Source organism: Endocarpon pusillum (genome assembly GCF_000464535.1).
Source record: "Endocarpon pusillum Z07020 unplaced genomic scaffold scaffold2726, whole genome shotgun sequence".
NCBI lineage: Eukaryota > Fungi > Ascomycota > Eurotiomycetes > Verrucariales > Verrucariaceae > Endocarpon > Endocarpon pusillum.
The window spans coordinates 38,551-50,637 of record NW_006916229.1 but is presented as its reverse complement, the minus strand read 5'-3'; the positions used below and the strand labels follow the sequence as shown (position 1 = coordinate 50,637).

The window sequence follows — 12,087 nt, the reverse complement described above, 5'->3', positions numbered from 1 at the left end:
GTGAAACATCTGTTTGGCGAGGAAATAAGGTTTGTGGTGGTGGGAGCCTGAATTAGTCAGCAGTGTGAGGCCGCCGTCCTTCTGGACACACTGCACCCATTCATTTCTTCATGCTCATGTCCGGCATGCAAAATGGCCACATCGCAAGCGAGGCAGATGGTGAGATTCTCAAACACCGCTTCGCCTCCATGTCCCTCCGTGGCGAGAATGTTGCTAACGCCATGAATGACGAAGACATTTGCCCTGTTTGCAAGAATTCCACATATCTCCAGAAGAATCTACGCTTCAAAATAAATACCAAATGCTATCACCGCATTTGCGAAGGATGCGTGGACCGCATCACTTCTACCCAGAAGAGATGTCCTATTGCAGGATGCACATTCGCCGCCCGAGGTGTCATACCGCGACGAGGCGACTACCGAGTACAAACGTTTGAAGACCTAGCTATAGAGAGAGAAGTTGACATCCGCAAGAGAGTCATGGCTATGTACGGCTCGTGCCATTGCATTTATTATAATTCAATGCTGACTTCGCAGTCTCAACCGTCGTGAAGAGGAGTTCTACTCGAAACGTGCTTGGGACGATTTCCTAGAACAGAGAGAGGAGTTGATCATGAACCTAGTTCTGAAAACCGACGTCAAGAAGACGGAAGCGACACTCAACAAATACAAAGAGGCGAACGCAGATATCATCAAGGCAAACGCCGTTCTCGAGCGCAATGCAGCTGCGCAATTCGAAAGCTGTCAAATACTCCAGAAAGAGCAAGCAAATTTGAGGCGTCAGGCCGCTCAACAAACGTACGAGGACGATCAATTTCATACACTGACTGCTGGAAAGTCACATACATTAGGACTAGCTGCTGGATGTAGGGACGTCAAAGCTGGTGCAATGGAAGTTACTCATGATGATGGTCCAGTTTCAGATCCATCTGGGCTTGTCAAAGGGCTCAGGAAACTTCGCGCACCATCTCCAGAAAAGGTCTATGACCCTTTCATGGGCATGGCAACCACCAGAGACTATTATGAGCTTCGGGCTGATTATCCTTCGATGCGTCTTACGAAAGCAAAGAATGACACCCGCACTAGAGCCGGAGGTTTCGATTTCCAGGCATATTACGATGAAAGTCTGCTCCGAGCTTTTGCTGGCCTAGGTTGCTTTGTGGACAAAGAAAAAACTGGACAAGGCCAACCTGCAACGAGGGAGCTGGCGACAGTTGTAGCAGCAGAATCGTCACCAGGGAGGATCAGTGATGAAGTCTTCTAGATCGAACGACATTGACTGGAATATCTTTGCATAGCGGTGGCGCGTAGTCGCGAAGACATCCTTCCGGTATTATCGAAAAGGAGAAGTTCAAGAGTTTTAGATGAGACAATGTTTGAAAATTCTTCCAATAAATGTCGAACAAGACACGTTGCTATCCGTTTCTGGAAAAGGAGATAAACAGCTAGCCTAGCCCCACGCGTAGATGCAGTTACTAACCTGCAATTTTGTCTGTTGCATGCACCACTGTAATATTGAAGCCGCCTGGCTGCAGCACGTTGTCCTGTTATTCGATTTCCGGTGAATCAGTCTTCTCGTGTAAGTGTGTTTTCTCTGCTGTTAGAGGTGTATATGGAACACTTTCCTTGTCTCGGTGGTACTGGGCCCAACTGCCCCTGGCTGGTCTTCCGTCCTCCAGAACAGTTCCACCATTTCCTGTTTGCACAACCTTGAGCCTATACCGCTGGGCCCAATGGATCAGAATTGAGATTTTGCCCACCGCGCTGCAGTATTTTGTTGTTGGAACTGCCTCCTCATCTCTATCTAGGCAATAAGTTCTCTGCTAATCTATGTCTATGTCTTCATCACCAGACATGTCCCCTAGCGGCACTTCAGGCACTGGAGGAGTCCGGAACCTTCGTGCAATATTCGAAAACAAACCGTCGGAGGATCAATCTGCTTCTCCGCCAAGTCGAGGCCGGTCACCTGCTCATTCAGAGACATCACTTCACAGCAGACCCGTCAGTAACGTACGGGCCACATTTATTGCTGTCGAGAGACCTGGTGATAGTGAAGAAGGACAACACTGGGGTTTGAGAAAGATCAGCGACGTTACTACCATGGCCGACATCAAGCAAGAACCCGATAAAGATTCTTTGGCGAACGGGGCTGACGATACATCGAACGGGGCTGCTAATACATCAAACTCGGCTGACAAGACATCGGACGGGGCTGACAAGACATCGAACGGGGCTGCTTATACATCAAACTCGGCTGACAAGACATCGGACGGGGCTGGCAACACATCCAACGGGGCTGATAATACATCGGACTTGGCTCCGCAACCGAACAGCGTACATGACAGCTCGGAATCCAAAATGCTGCAGTCAATTGCAGAAAATTCTACACCTGGTGGTCTCGGTGGTATCTTGAAAGGATCTGATTTCGAAGCTTCTCCACCATCCAAAGAGCAAGCGACTGGCGCAAGAGAGCTTCCGAAGTCTCCTACACCACAGAGGACGGGTTCTCCTTCGACAAGGCCAAATGCTAACCCAAGTCCTGGGTCGCTACCCAAGTCGACTATTGGCAGCAGGATCAAAGATGCAGTGTCTTCGAACCACAATCACCCACCTCCCCCAACCAAACTCAACACTACTAAGGATACAAAGCCCATCAAACCGCCTCCAACCAGACGAGTTCCGCCCACGAAACCCTCTCCGAAGACTCCTACCTCTCCTCGCTCTCCTCGAGCACCAAGACCGGTATTGTCACCTAGGATGGGAAAGCCTATGACCCGAGGCTCTGGTGCCAAGCCCATGGCCGTGGCTGAGTCTGCGAAGAACGTTTCCACGTCCGATCGAGCGAAGATGCCTCCTACGTCACCAAAAGAGCCGAGATCCACTGCCTTGAGTCTACAGGGGACGGCTGCCGCTCGTCAAGCTCCCACTTCGCCCAAAACGAACGGATCGCAGAAGGATGCCAAACCATCATCACCTGAAGCCAGATCAAGATCTACCAGAGTATCTGCTTCCCTTACGGCCCCTACAGCAGCTTCTGCTGCCAAAAGCGGCAATCCTACAACTCTTGGTCGGAAGCCCACGGTCACTAGACGGGACCCCCCACCGGCGAAGATAGCTGCTTCTACTGCTCCAGTAATTAAGAAACCTGCAAGGTCATCTCTTTCTTCTCAAGCCAATGGGCCCGGCAAGGCACAGTCAGGGACCAGCGCAGCGAAGAAGGCGCATGGTGAGGGCTTCTTGGCCAGAATGATGCGCCCAACCACTAGCAGTGCTCAAAAAGCCCACGAAAAGGTAGCACCTAGCAGCCCTCCACAGGCTAAGCGAGCGGCACCTGCGCAGGCGGCCAAGGGTAAAGCACGGATAAGTATGACGATATCGGACGAAGACAAAGAGAACAGCCATCAGGGAGGGCAGGAAATCGATCCTTCGTCAGCTGCATCTGAGGCAAAACAGCCCGAAATGAATGGTACTAGCAATGCTGAACCTGGACCATTAAATGATATCACTCCTGCGGCGAATGCTGAACATTCAGCAGCAGAGGTAGAACAGGCCAGGTCCAATGGGACTGGCGAGACTGAACCACAACCACTCAACGGTACCCCTTCCGCGGCGGATGATATGAAACACACAGTCAGCTCCCATACCGATGCTCTCGAGGTGTCTGGCGCTTAATCTATTTTGTTCATTGCATCCAGGGATTGACGTTGGCGCAGGCTATTGATCTTAAGTCACCTTCACCAAAGTCACAGCCGTGCTACTCTCATAGTGACCAGTAGTAGTATTTAGCGAGGAGCATTAGGAGTAATAGAGTTTATGTTGTTCGGATTAATTCTGTCTCTGTTGTGCAGAATCTCTACACTTGACCTAGGTAAGGAGCCGCTTCTTCTGGTCCGTACGAAATGTCCTTCAATTGCTGCAGCTGGCAGACGTCCTGGCCCTGTCAACTTGACGTGTCTTTCCATACCTCAAAGTTCCAAGGTCCAAGGAATCGCCTCGCGATAGCTCTTACCTCTACCCGCCCAGCCGTATCAAATGCTATCAAGACTTCAATTTGACTAACTTGTCAAATCTCAAAATCTTGATTTGCTTTGATGGGACCCCGGATTTGATTTGATTTGCCAAGCATTTGATTTGCTTTGATTGACTGATTTGATTTGATGGAGACACTGAATTATTATTATGACTCGATGGAACTCCACTGCCGCCCATGCCGAAGACCAGGACCAGTCGCTGCGGGCGAGGTTGTGAGGAGACACCATCGGGTACAGGTATGATCCAATGGACATGCATAAACCATCGGAGATGCTTCCCCTTTTCAAGGAAAGAAAATGCTAAACCATTACCCATGTCGCATACCTCTTCGACTCTTCCATAGAGAATGGTGAACCCAGACCTCTTTTCCCAACCAGCCATGAATGAGATCCGCAGCCCAAAGGGGAGCGCAAAAGCCATTCCGCCCCTACGAGAAGCTAGACGGCCACACCGTGGTTGAGGATGGTCGTAGCCTACGTTGAGGTGTCTACCCGCCTGAATTGGGACATTAATGCCATTCAGCTCAACATTATGACGTTGCTCATTCTCAAGAATCTTTTTCTAAACTAACGATCGAGATAATCAGGCCCGCATGGGATACACGATCCTGTTGCTGTTAATGAGTCATCGCTGCAAATGGGGGACACTGCATCCATCGTATTGATTTTACAGTCATTTGAAATTGATAGTCAAAGGTTGAGACATGGCATTCATTCATTCATTCATTCCATCGCTGGTGAGCGTTTGGGCCTCTAAAGCCGATTGAAAAGGTGGATGAGTCTATTGGAGATGAAAGTATGTAGAGCTGGGGACTTCTGGGTTGACGCCAGCTCCTCCTCGCCTGGGAACTATTTCTCCATCCATGATACCATGGATATAACACTCGCCAATGAATTCATGGTAGCCGTTTCCAGAGTCCCTGAGAACAACTGGGACGCTGCAGCCAAAGAGCAAGCATACGATGTCTCCCTTCTCAGCTTCCGCTGGAGCCAACCCAAAGTACATGTGGGAGGTTGAAGCGTTCTCGTCCCGTATTTCAATAAATTTCCTTCCCCAGATTACCGCCTTTACTCTTTCCAGGAACTCTGTTATGATGCTGGAGAACGCCTGCTAGCTCACTGACCAAAAACACCCCTACGGGTGGATCGTAATATGTGAGGCTCTCCAGACAAGCTTGCTTGTATCAGGCGGGAACAGGGATGCCTCCAGGACCACGGTCGGCGACAAGCGTGCGCCAGAACTCTTCGAAATGCTTGAGTTTCTTCTCATCCCGATTCCATCCGAACATCTCGAAGGCGGTCTCGTGAATCATACCTGCAAAAGCTTCAAGAGTGCATATTTCAATGGTTCCCACCTTGATGCCTTTTACCGACAAGATGCCATTGTACTTCGAAGAGGAGACTTCGCTGTCGCGGTGGATCCTGTTCACGCATTCACATGCTTTTTGGAACGAGTGGAGTCGGTTTGCTCTTGATTCTTCTTTGATGTGCTACCACTAGCTGTTGTGGCTACCTCGGCATCGGCGGGAGAGCCAGGGACAAGATCTTTTGACTTCTGTGGGCCTACGCCGACGACTTGACTCCTTCTCCCTCCCCTAACCCGAAATTGACCTGCGGTAGGAGATCAGCCGAGGCGAAATAGTAAGAGCGGCTCTGGGTATTTGGAATGCCAACTAAGCTAGTAAGGTTGCCATGGGATGACTTTTCAATGGATGGCAGCCACGACGGCAGTTTTTCCCGATGTTCTCCAGACACATCGTTCTTTAAATCTTCGTATCGCTCCCTTTGAGACCAATATTTCTGCGGAGGTACCCAATTCCGGCAGAGGACGTCCAAGGAGTGGGAGCTGGAAATGCAGTAGCTGATAAAGTTGGTGTAAACGTCTAAAATGGTTTTCTCGTACAGTGGCCATATACGCTCGTCCAAATAATTTGTCTTCATTGAGACTCCGAGGCCCACATACTTTGTGCCATAACCAGACCGGGGTTCTCTAGCCCTAATATTGTCGACATCTACCCTCGCCTCGACGCTCAACGGCCCTGCTTGTGTCCCTTCAAACATGAGAGGTTCCTCTTCTGCGAGCACTAGACATCGCCCATAGGCACTCAGATCAAATTTGTTAAGACACGGGAATTTAGAGGTTGACTTACCCTCCGCTACGGTACTTATCTGTAACGACCCACTGTTGACAAGCGCCACTCTAGATGTTGTATCAAAAACCTTAACAGCCTCTTCCTGCTTGAGATCCCGAAGTCGAGGATAGGTCTGTGCTTCGAAGATATCGCCCATGTGATTGCTTAGCCTAACATCACTATCTTTCATGGTTGCGTTGTTGGGTCGATAGGTGTCCTTGGCTATAGAGAGAAGCGCGAAGATAATGTCTCGAGGATCTTTCGACTCGAATGGCAGAAGAGTCGACACAAGTGCTTCAAGTGTCCATCTTCTCTGCAAGATTCTGCCATCTTGCGACTTCCGAAAAAGATTGGTAGTGAGGTCAACGAGAACAGTGGCCCCCTGACGACGAACATCTCGGATGTCTAAGTAGGCGCCTGGTAGTCCCTGCCTGATTCTGTCGAATAAAGCAACAGCTTGTGCGAACGGTTGCCAATCTAGTTTGGCTGAACCGAAATAGACCGTTGCTTTCCTTGCGAGAGCGAGTTCCTGGATGACCCATCTGCGGCTGAACCACTCCTTTCTCATCATTTTCACAATGAGCGCCCATTTTCTCATGTATTCATTAGCGTTCTTGCGGTCTATCATCTGGTCGAGGGCTTTTAGATTCAACATGTTTTCCAAATGTTTGAAAGTTTCTTCCTCTTCTTTGTGGCTCGCCCCTTTCCCAAGCCAGATGACAACTTCTGAGGCAGCGCTATAAATCTCGTCCATTCTAGACACTTGATATGACCTTTCTTCTTTGTCTTCCTGATTGATGCAAATGGCATCGATCCAGCAGGATACTCCCTTGTCTGGCTGGCGAATGCGCTGCAATGCCGCCAGTAGATTGGATCCGATTTTGAATGTGATCTCATCGGCTGAGTTGCCAATAAAGTTGGACACAGTTTTAATAGGGAAGATCACTTCGATGGATTCTTGTTTGTCGTCTGTATCCTCTCCCCACCAGTAAGACAGGGCCTTGTAGTCAATTGAAGCCATATCTCTGCCAGATGGTAGGTGAGCAGGCACCAGTTTGCACCGCAGTGGCTCATCGTCTTGGCCCGGATCAATCCACAGAATTCGGAAGTCTTGCTCAGCTGTCAGACTGAAATAGGGATAGTGATAACCGACTTTTTTACTAGATAACAGCTCCGCGACATCACTCCAGCGGCCACTTCGCCTTGCTGCCTGCCGTTCTCCAAAGGAACCCTTGCCTTTGTTTACCTGGGATAAGGGTTTGGAAGTTCCTTGATCTTGACCTCCACCTGACAGTAAATATTCAGCAGCATCGTAGAAGTTGCAATCTTCATCAGATTCTGTTGACATAATCTTTCTTGAAGCGAGTTTAATGATGGAAAATCCTCGTGCAATGGAACAAGCACCTTAATTGATTCTATCGAGGATGGAGCAGGAAGAGGTTGCGTCGAAGCAACGGAAGCTAAGCTCCCCATCGAAGACATCAAGAGGGAAGGTGCCAATGGGCTAGCCGACGAGTTCTCCAGTATCCTACGTACGTAGTAGTAGGCGGAACCGATGGCACGACCCGCCCCGAGTTTTGGGTCCCCCGGTGCGGAAGTGTAGAGCTAGGTGCTAGAATTCTTGATACTTGGTACTGCGTAGTTCCCACCCCTCAACTGTCAACTGTGCTCAAACATCTCTCAACGATGTTTGGCGCCTAACCCTGATTCTTCGCGGCTTGGTGGTAACTAAGTGATTAGTCCTGGGCCAAGCAACCCCCTAGGGGATCTGTGACCCAAAAGAGCAGCGTCTGGGATAATTACATAGTCAACTATCCGTACCGAACTAAATAGTAGGCCGCCATTAAAACCACCCACCATTAAATGGGCACGGATAATTAGTACTGATAACCAATTAGGTATTAGTTCGTCTGAGTCCTCAGTCTGTCCCCTCAGTCAGTAAGGAGTACATCGATTAAGCGTGGTTCGAAACCCATCAGCGCTGTCCTTTTGGCGGAGTGTTTGATGTGTCCCTTTTCTCCCCCAATACCCGGTACACAGATCTTTGTCATCCACTGCAAGTTGTTCTAGACAATGTGACACCAGACATTCTCATAAAGATTCCAATGTCCAGCGCGCACTTACCCTGTTATTGTGATCATAAAATGTAGAATTAGAGATTGCCAGTTCCAACTTTCCTGATTCCTGCTCTGAAACGTCTTCAAGGAAGGGCCCAATCCAATCGCAATCGACCCGTCAGATAAGACTCTTTTCGTGGATCTTCTGGACCGTGAAAGCGTGTGTGTGAATGTTGCAATCCTGATTTTGACTGGGACGCCTGCGATATCTTGGGGGAGGGCATTAAACTAACAGCAAAATGGAGATTGTACTCATTCCGCGGTCAGGTTCGTGTTCTCATGGGAGGCTGCGTGTTGTAGCCGCCGAACTTTGAAACACCTGTTTAATGAGTAATTTAGCTTGTAGACGTGTTTGGCCATTTCGCGTGAAGGGCTCTTTTTCGAATGGCTCTTGAGATCGATATCGAGAGATAGACGGCGACGTGCATGGCATGGAAGCACCATTGCTGCTTGCGTAAAGCTTGGCTAATTTCTGTCTTATGAAAAGCATGCCACAGAATTAGGGTCGTATGGTAAGTGATTCTGATGTGAAAGGAAACGTCGGTAATGGTAGATACCTTCGTTCTTTGGTTAATCGCAAAACATGTCCTTGTTGTGTTTCAGTAGCTTGCATGGAAAGGGTAGTAGATTTTGCCGGAAAAGAATTTTGTCTCGGTGAGCAGCCTCGACCCAGTGGGGAGCGAGTTGTCATTTGTTAACAAGACGTCGAGCTCTTAGACTTCGTATACCAGGGGATACTTTTCAGGGCCGGATGTCCGGTCGGGCACTCTGCTACAATTATTTCGTCTTTCCGAGGCTGGTAAGGCCTTGTCTCTGATTGTTCACTCTGATTGTTTCTTAGAGAGCCGAGGAGAAGAATGAAGAGGAAGCTAATCAGAAATGTCCAATTATCCTCTGGTTCCAGTTTGCCTGAAAACTTCTCCTCCAGTTTTGGACCATCTTTCAGTTGCTGTCACACAAGTCTCCAGTATTCTCTGCTCGTGATACTGGGTTCTTGAGCAGGGATGTCTCCAAATTAGAGGACGCGATAAACCCATATTTACCAAGGCTCCGTTGGCGAGGATTGGGAACTCTTCTTCTGGCTTTTGTTCTGATATAATGTGCTAGTCCGGTTGAGTGATTGATGAAGCTGAGCCGATGTCTTGCTTGCCGATTCGAAGTGCGTGGTAGAATGCTGCCAGTAGCAGGTACTAGCACTTGGCAAGTGACGGAGGGAGGAGGTATGCAGGCAGTAGCACCGAGAAGGGATATACTGAGAGAACGATGATAGAAGATATGGGAGTAGCAACGTGTGACAGAGATTTATGATAGCAGCCGTAGTAATTGTAAGTACGGCACAAGGTTATGAGGAGCAACATAGGTATAAATAGGGTACCTGTGTTGGTGCACTATCCACTGATTGCACACGTGAAGAGGACCATTTTCATGAGTTTGCTAGTGGGCACCTTGTACAATTCCGCATTGTGGGTACGCTTAGAGAAACGGACGACTTTACCATGTACGTAGTCTCGTGAAGCTTGAAGTATACGGAGTACATTGGCTCTGCATACCTGGACAGAGAACGTTATCTGTCAGTCGAATGGAAACCCTTGGGCTACAAGATAAGGGCAAGTGATTGAAATGATGGTTACAGTGTTTGTCGGGTCTGGGAGGAATTCTTTCCTGGGTTGATAGGTAAGATACCAGTACGCTTGTGTGAAGATTTCACGGCTGGAACAGAAAAATGCCAAGATAGACCACGTGACACGTATTTTGAAATCGACAATTGGATTTGTCCACGGCTCCAATCCTGCAATACTCTTTCTTTTTCCGATATAAGCAATGCTGGGCTTCTGAGAGAAGACTGAAAGCATGTTGAGCTCTATAAATCCCTGTGCAACTACCAAGCCTATCATAGTCTTATGACACGTTTCTACGGTAAGTTCAAAGCACAACTAGCTAAATGGATCAGGTTCCAGGAGATTTAGGAGAGAAGAGGTACGGAGTGAGGAACAAAATGGAAGAAAGAGCCGGGAAGATAGAGGTGGACAGACTGAGCAGGGATATGAGGACAGGATTTCATAGAGGTGTGGAAATTGGCAGTGCCCATTTGGAAGAGATTGATGATTTCAGACATGTATCCTGATTACTGTTCATCTATTACGTAAAGAGTCTTCGGCTCTGCCCGTACATGATTACATAGTTAGAGGTCCTTGGGGGTACTGCTGGGCGTACCCTCACTGCCTTGTACAAGTTTACCCCGGCTGGATCCAGTCGCACAAATATGCTTGCCGTCCACGTTCAACCCGGACCATGATGACGGCAGGATTACCAGCACGCATCACAGCTTCAGATTCGACGTGGTAAAGTTCGCTACACGGAGCCTTGCTAGCCATGAGTACGTATCAGACTAGATTTTCCATCCCTTGGCAGGAGATTTCAGGAAGCCTGCCCGTCGCGACATCGGAGCAGATGCATCCCAAAAAAGTTGCGCTGCCTCGACTCAGCATCCACCAATCACTCTTTTGGTACACATCTCCAGTATGGCAGCCAGAACATTACGAATAGGTCAATTACCTCTTCAGGGCCATTGTACAGCTTCATTGACTCCCTTTAGGGCTGATACCAGGTGATGGAATTGGGAGGGAAGTCATTCCGGTGAGTAGCACTTCGTCCTCTTTTGCAGCTTTTGATTGATTGTATACTCCAGGCTGGTCGAAGGATTCTGGAATCTTTGCCCTCGTCTCTTGGTCTGAAGTTTGATTTTGTCGACCTCGACGCCGGATATGACCATTTCAAAGCCTTCGGGACTGCCTTGCCCGAAAAGACGGTCGAAACATTACAGAAAGAATGTGATGGTGCACTATTTGGAGCTGTGAGGTACAAGATATTCCCACATGTCTTCCATGAAGTCAGGATAATACTGACACACGCGGATCACAGCTCCCCAACCAGCAAAGTCGCCGGCTACACCTCCCCAATCGTCGCACTCCGCAAACGCCTTTCCCTCTACGCCAACGTCCGACCCTGCAAAACCGTCCTCTCACCAGCCTTCAAGTCACCCTCTACATCCCCCATCGACCTCGTGATCGTGCGCGAAAACACAGAAGACCTCTACGTCAAAGAGGAAAGGACATATCCCGACCCGAACGGTGACGGCCAGATCGCCGAAGCAATCAAGCGGATAAGCACCCAAGCCAGCCGCCGCATAGCCACGATTGCGGGAGAGATAGCAGTCAGGAGGCAGAAGATGAGACAAAAAGCAAATGGCCAAGCAGTGCAGAAAGAAGCCATGGTGACCATCACCCACAAATCCAACGTCCTCTCCCAAACCGACGGCCTCTTCCGCTCCACAGCCCGCGAAGCACTCTCCGCCCCAGCCTTCTCGTCGCTCAAGATCGAAGAACAGATCGTAGACAGCATGGTCTACAAGCTCTTCCTACAACCTCAATACTATGACGTCATCGTCGCGCCGAATCTGTATGGAGACCTGCTCTCGGATGGCGCGGCCGCGTTGGTGGGCAGTTTGGGATTGGTGCCCTCGGCGAATGTGGGCGAGGGCATCGTCATGGGCGAGCCGTGTCATGGGAGCGCGCCGGACATCGAGGGCAAAGGGATTGCGAACCCGGTCGCTACGATTAGGAGCGTGGGTTGTATGCTGGAATTCTTGAATCAGCCTGAGGCGGCCGACGTGATCTACAATGCTGTGGATGAGGGTTTGAGGGAAGGAAAGTTCACAAGTCCGGATTTGGGAGGGAAGGCGTCGACGAAGGAGGTTACGGACGATATTGTGAGGAGGCTGTAGTGGTTGGTCATGGTGAGCAAGAGG

The 12,087-nt window shown here is 49.4% G+C and overlaps 4 protein-coding genes across 4 annotated transcripts; 3 read left to right on the top strand and 1 right to left on the bottom strand.

Annotated features, from left to right (window-relative positions):
- Positions 1–116: 116 nt before the first annotated feature.
- Positions 117–1,263, top strand: EPUS_07540 (uncharacterized protein; the record flags this gene model as incomplete). The annotated part of the gene is made up of 2 exons (XM_007803778.1): positions 117–487; positions 537–1,263. The coding sequence occupies 2 exons, from the start codon at positions 117–119 to the stop codon at positions 1,261–1,263; spliced, it is 1,098 nt and encodes a 365-aa protein (XP_007801969.1).
- Positions 1,264–1,853: 590 nt separating this feature from the next.
- On the top strand, positions 1,854–3,671 carry EPUS_07539 (uncharacterized protein; the record flags this gene model as incomplete). Its single annotated transcript, XM_007803777.1, has 1 exon — positions 1,854–3,671. The coding sequence occupies one exon, from the start codon at positions 1,854–1,856 to the stop codon at positions 3,669–3,671; it is 1,818 nt and encodes a 605-aa protein (XP_007801968.1).
- A 1,543-nt stretch (positions 3,672–5,214) lies between these two features.
- On the bottom strand, positions 5,215–7,510 carry EPUS_07538 (uncharacterized protein; the record flags this gene model as incomplete). The annotated part of the gene is made up of 3 exons (XM_007803776.1): positions 5,215–5,452; positions 5,598–6,114; positions 6,181–7,510. The coding sequence occupies 3 exons, from the start codon at positions 7,508–7,510 to the stop codon at positions 5,215–5,217; spliced, it is 2,085 nt and encodes a 694-aa protein (XP_007801967.1).
- A 3,291-nt stretch (positions 7,511–10,801) lies between these two features.
- EPUS_07537 (Homoisocitrate dehydrogenase) lies at positions 10,802–12,063 on the top strand (the record flags this gene model as incomplete). Its single annotated transcript, XM_007803775.1, has 4 exons — positions 10,802–10,826; positions 10,876–10,916; positions 10,969–11,138; positions 11,202–12,063. The coding sequence occupies 4 exons, from the start codon at positions 10,802–10,804 to the stop codon at positions 12,061–12,063; spliced, it is 1,098 nt and encodes a 365-aa protein (XP_007801966.1).
- Between the last annotated feature and the right edge of the window lie 24 nt (positions 12,064–12,087).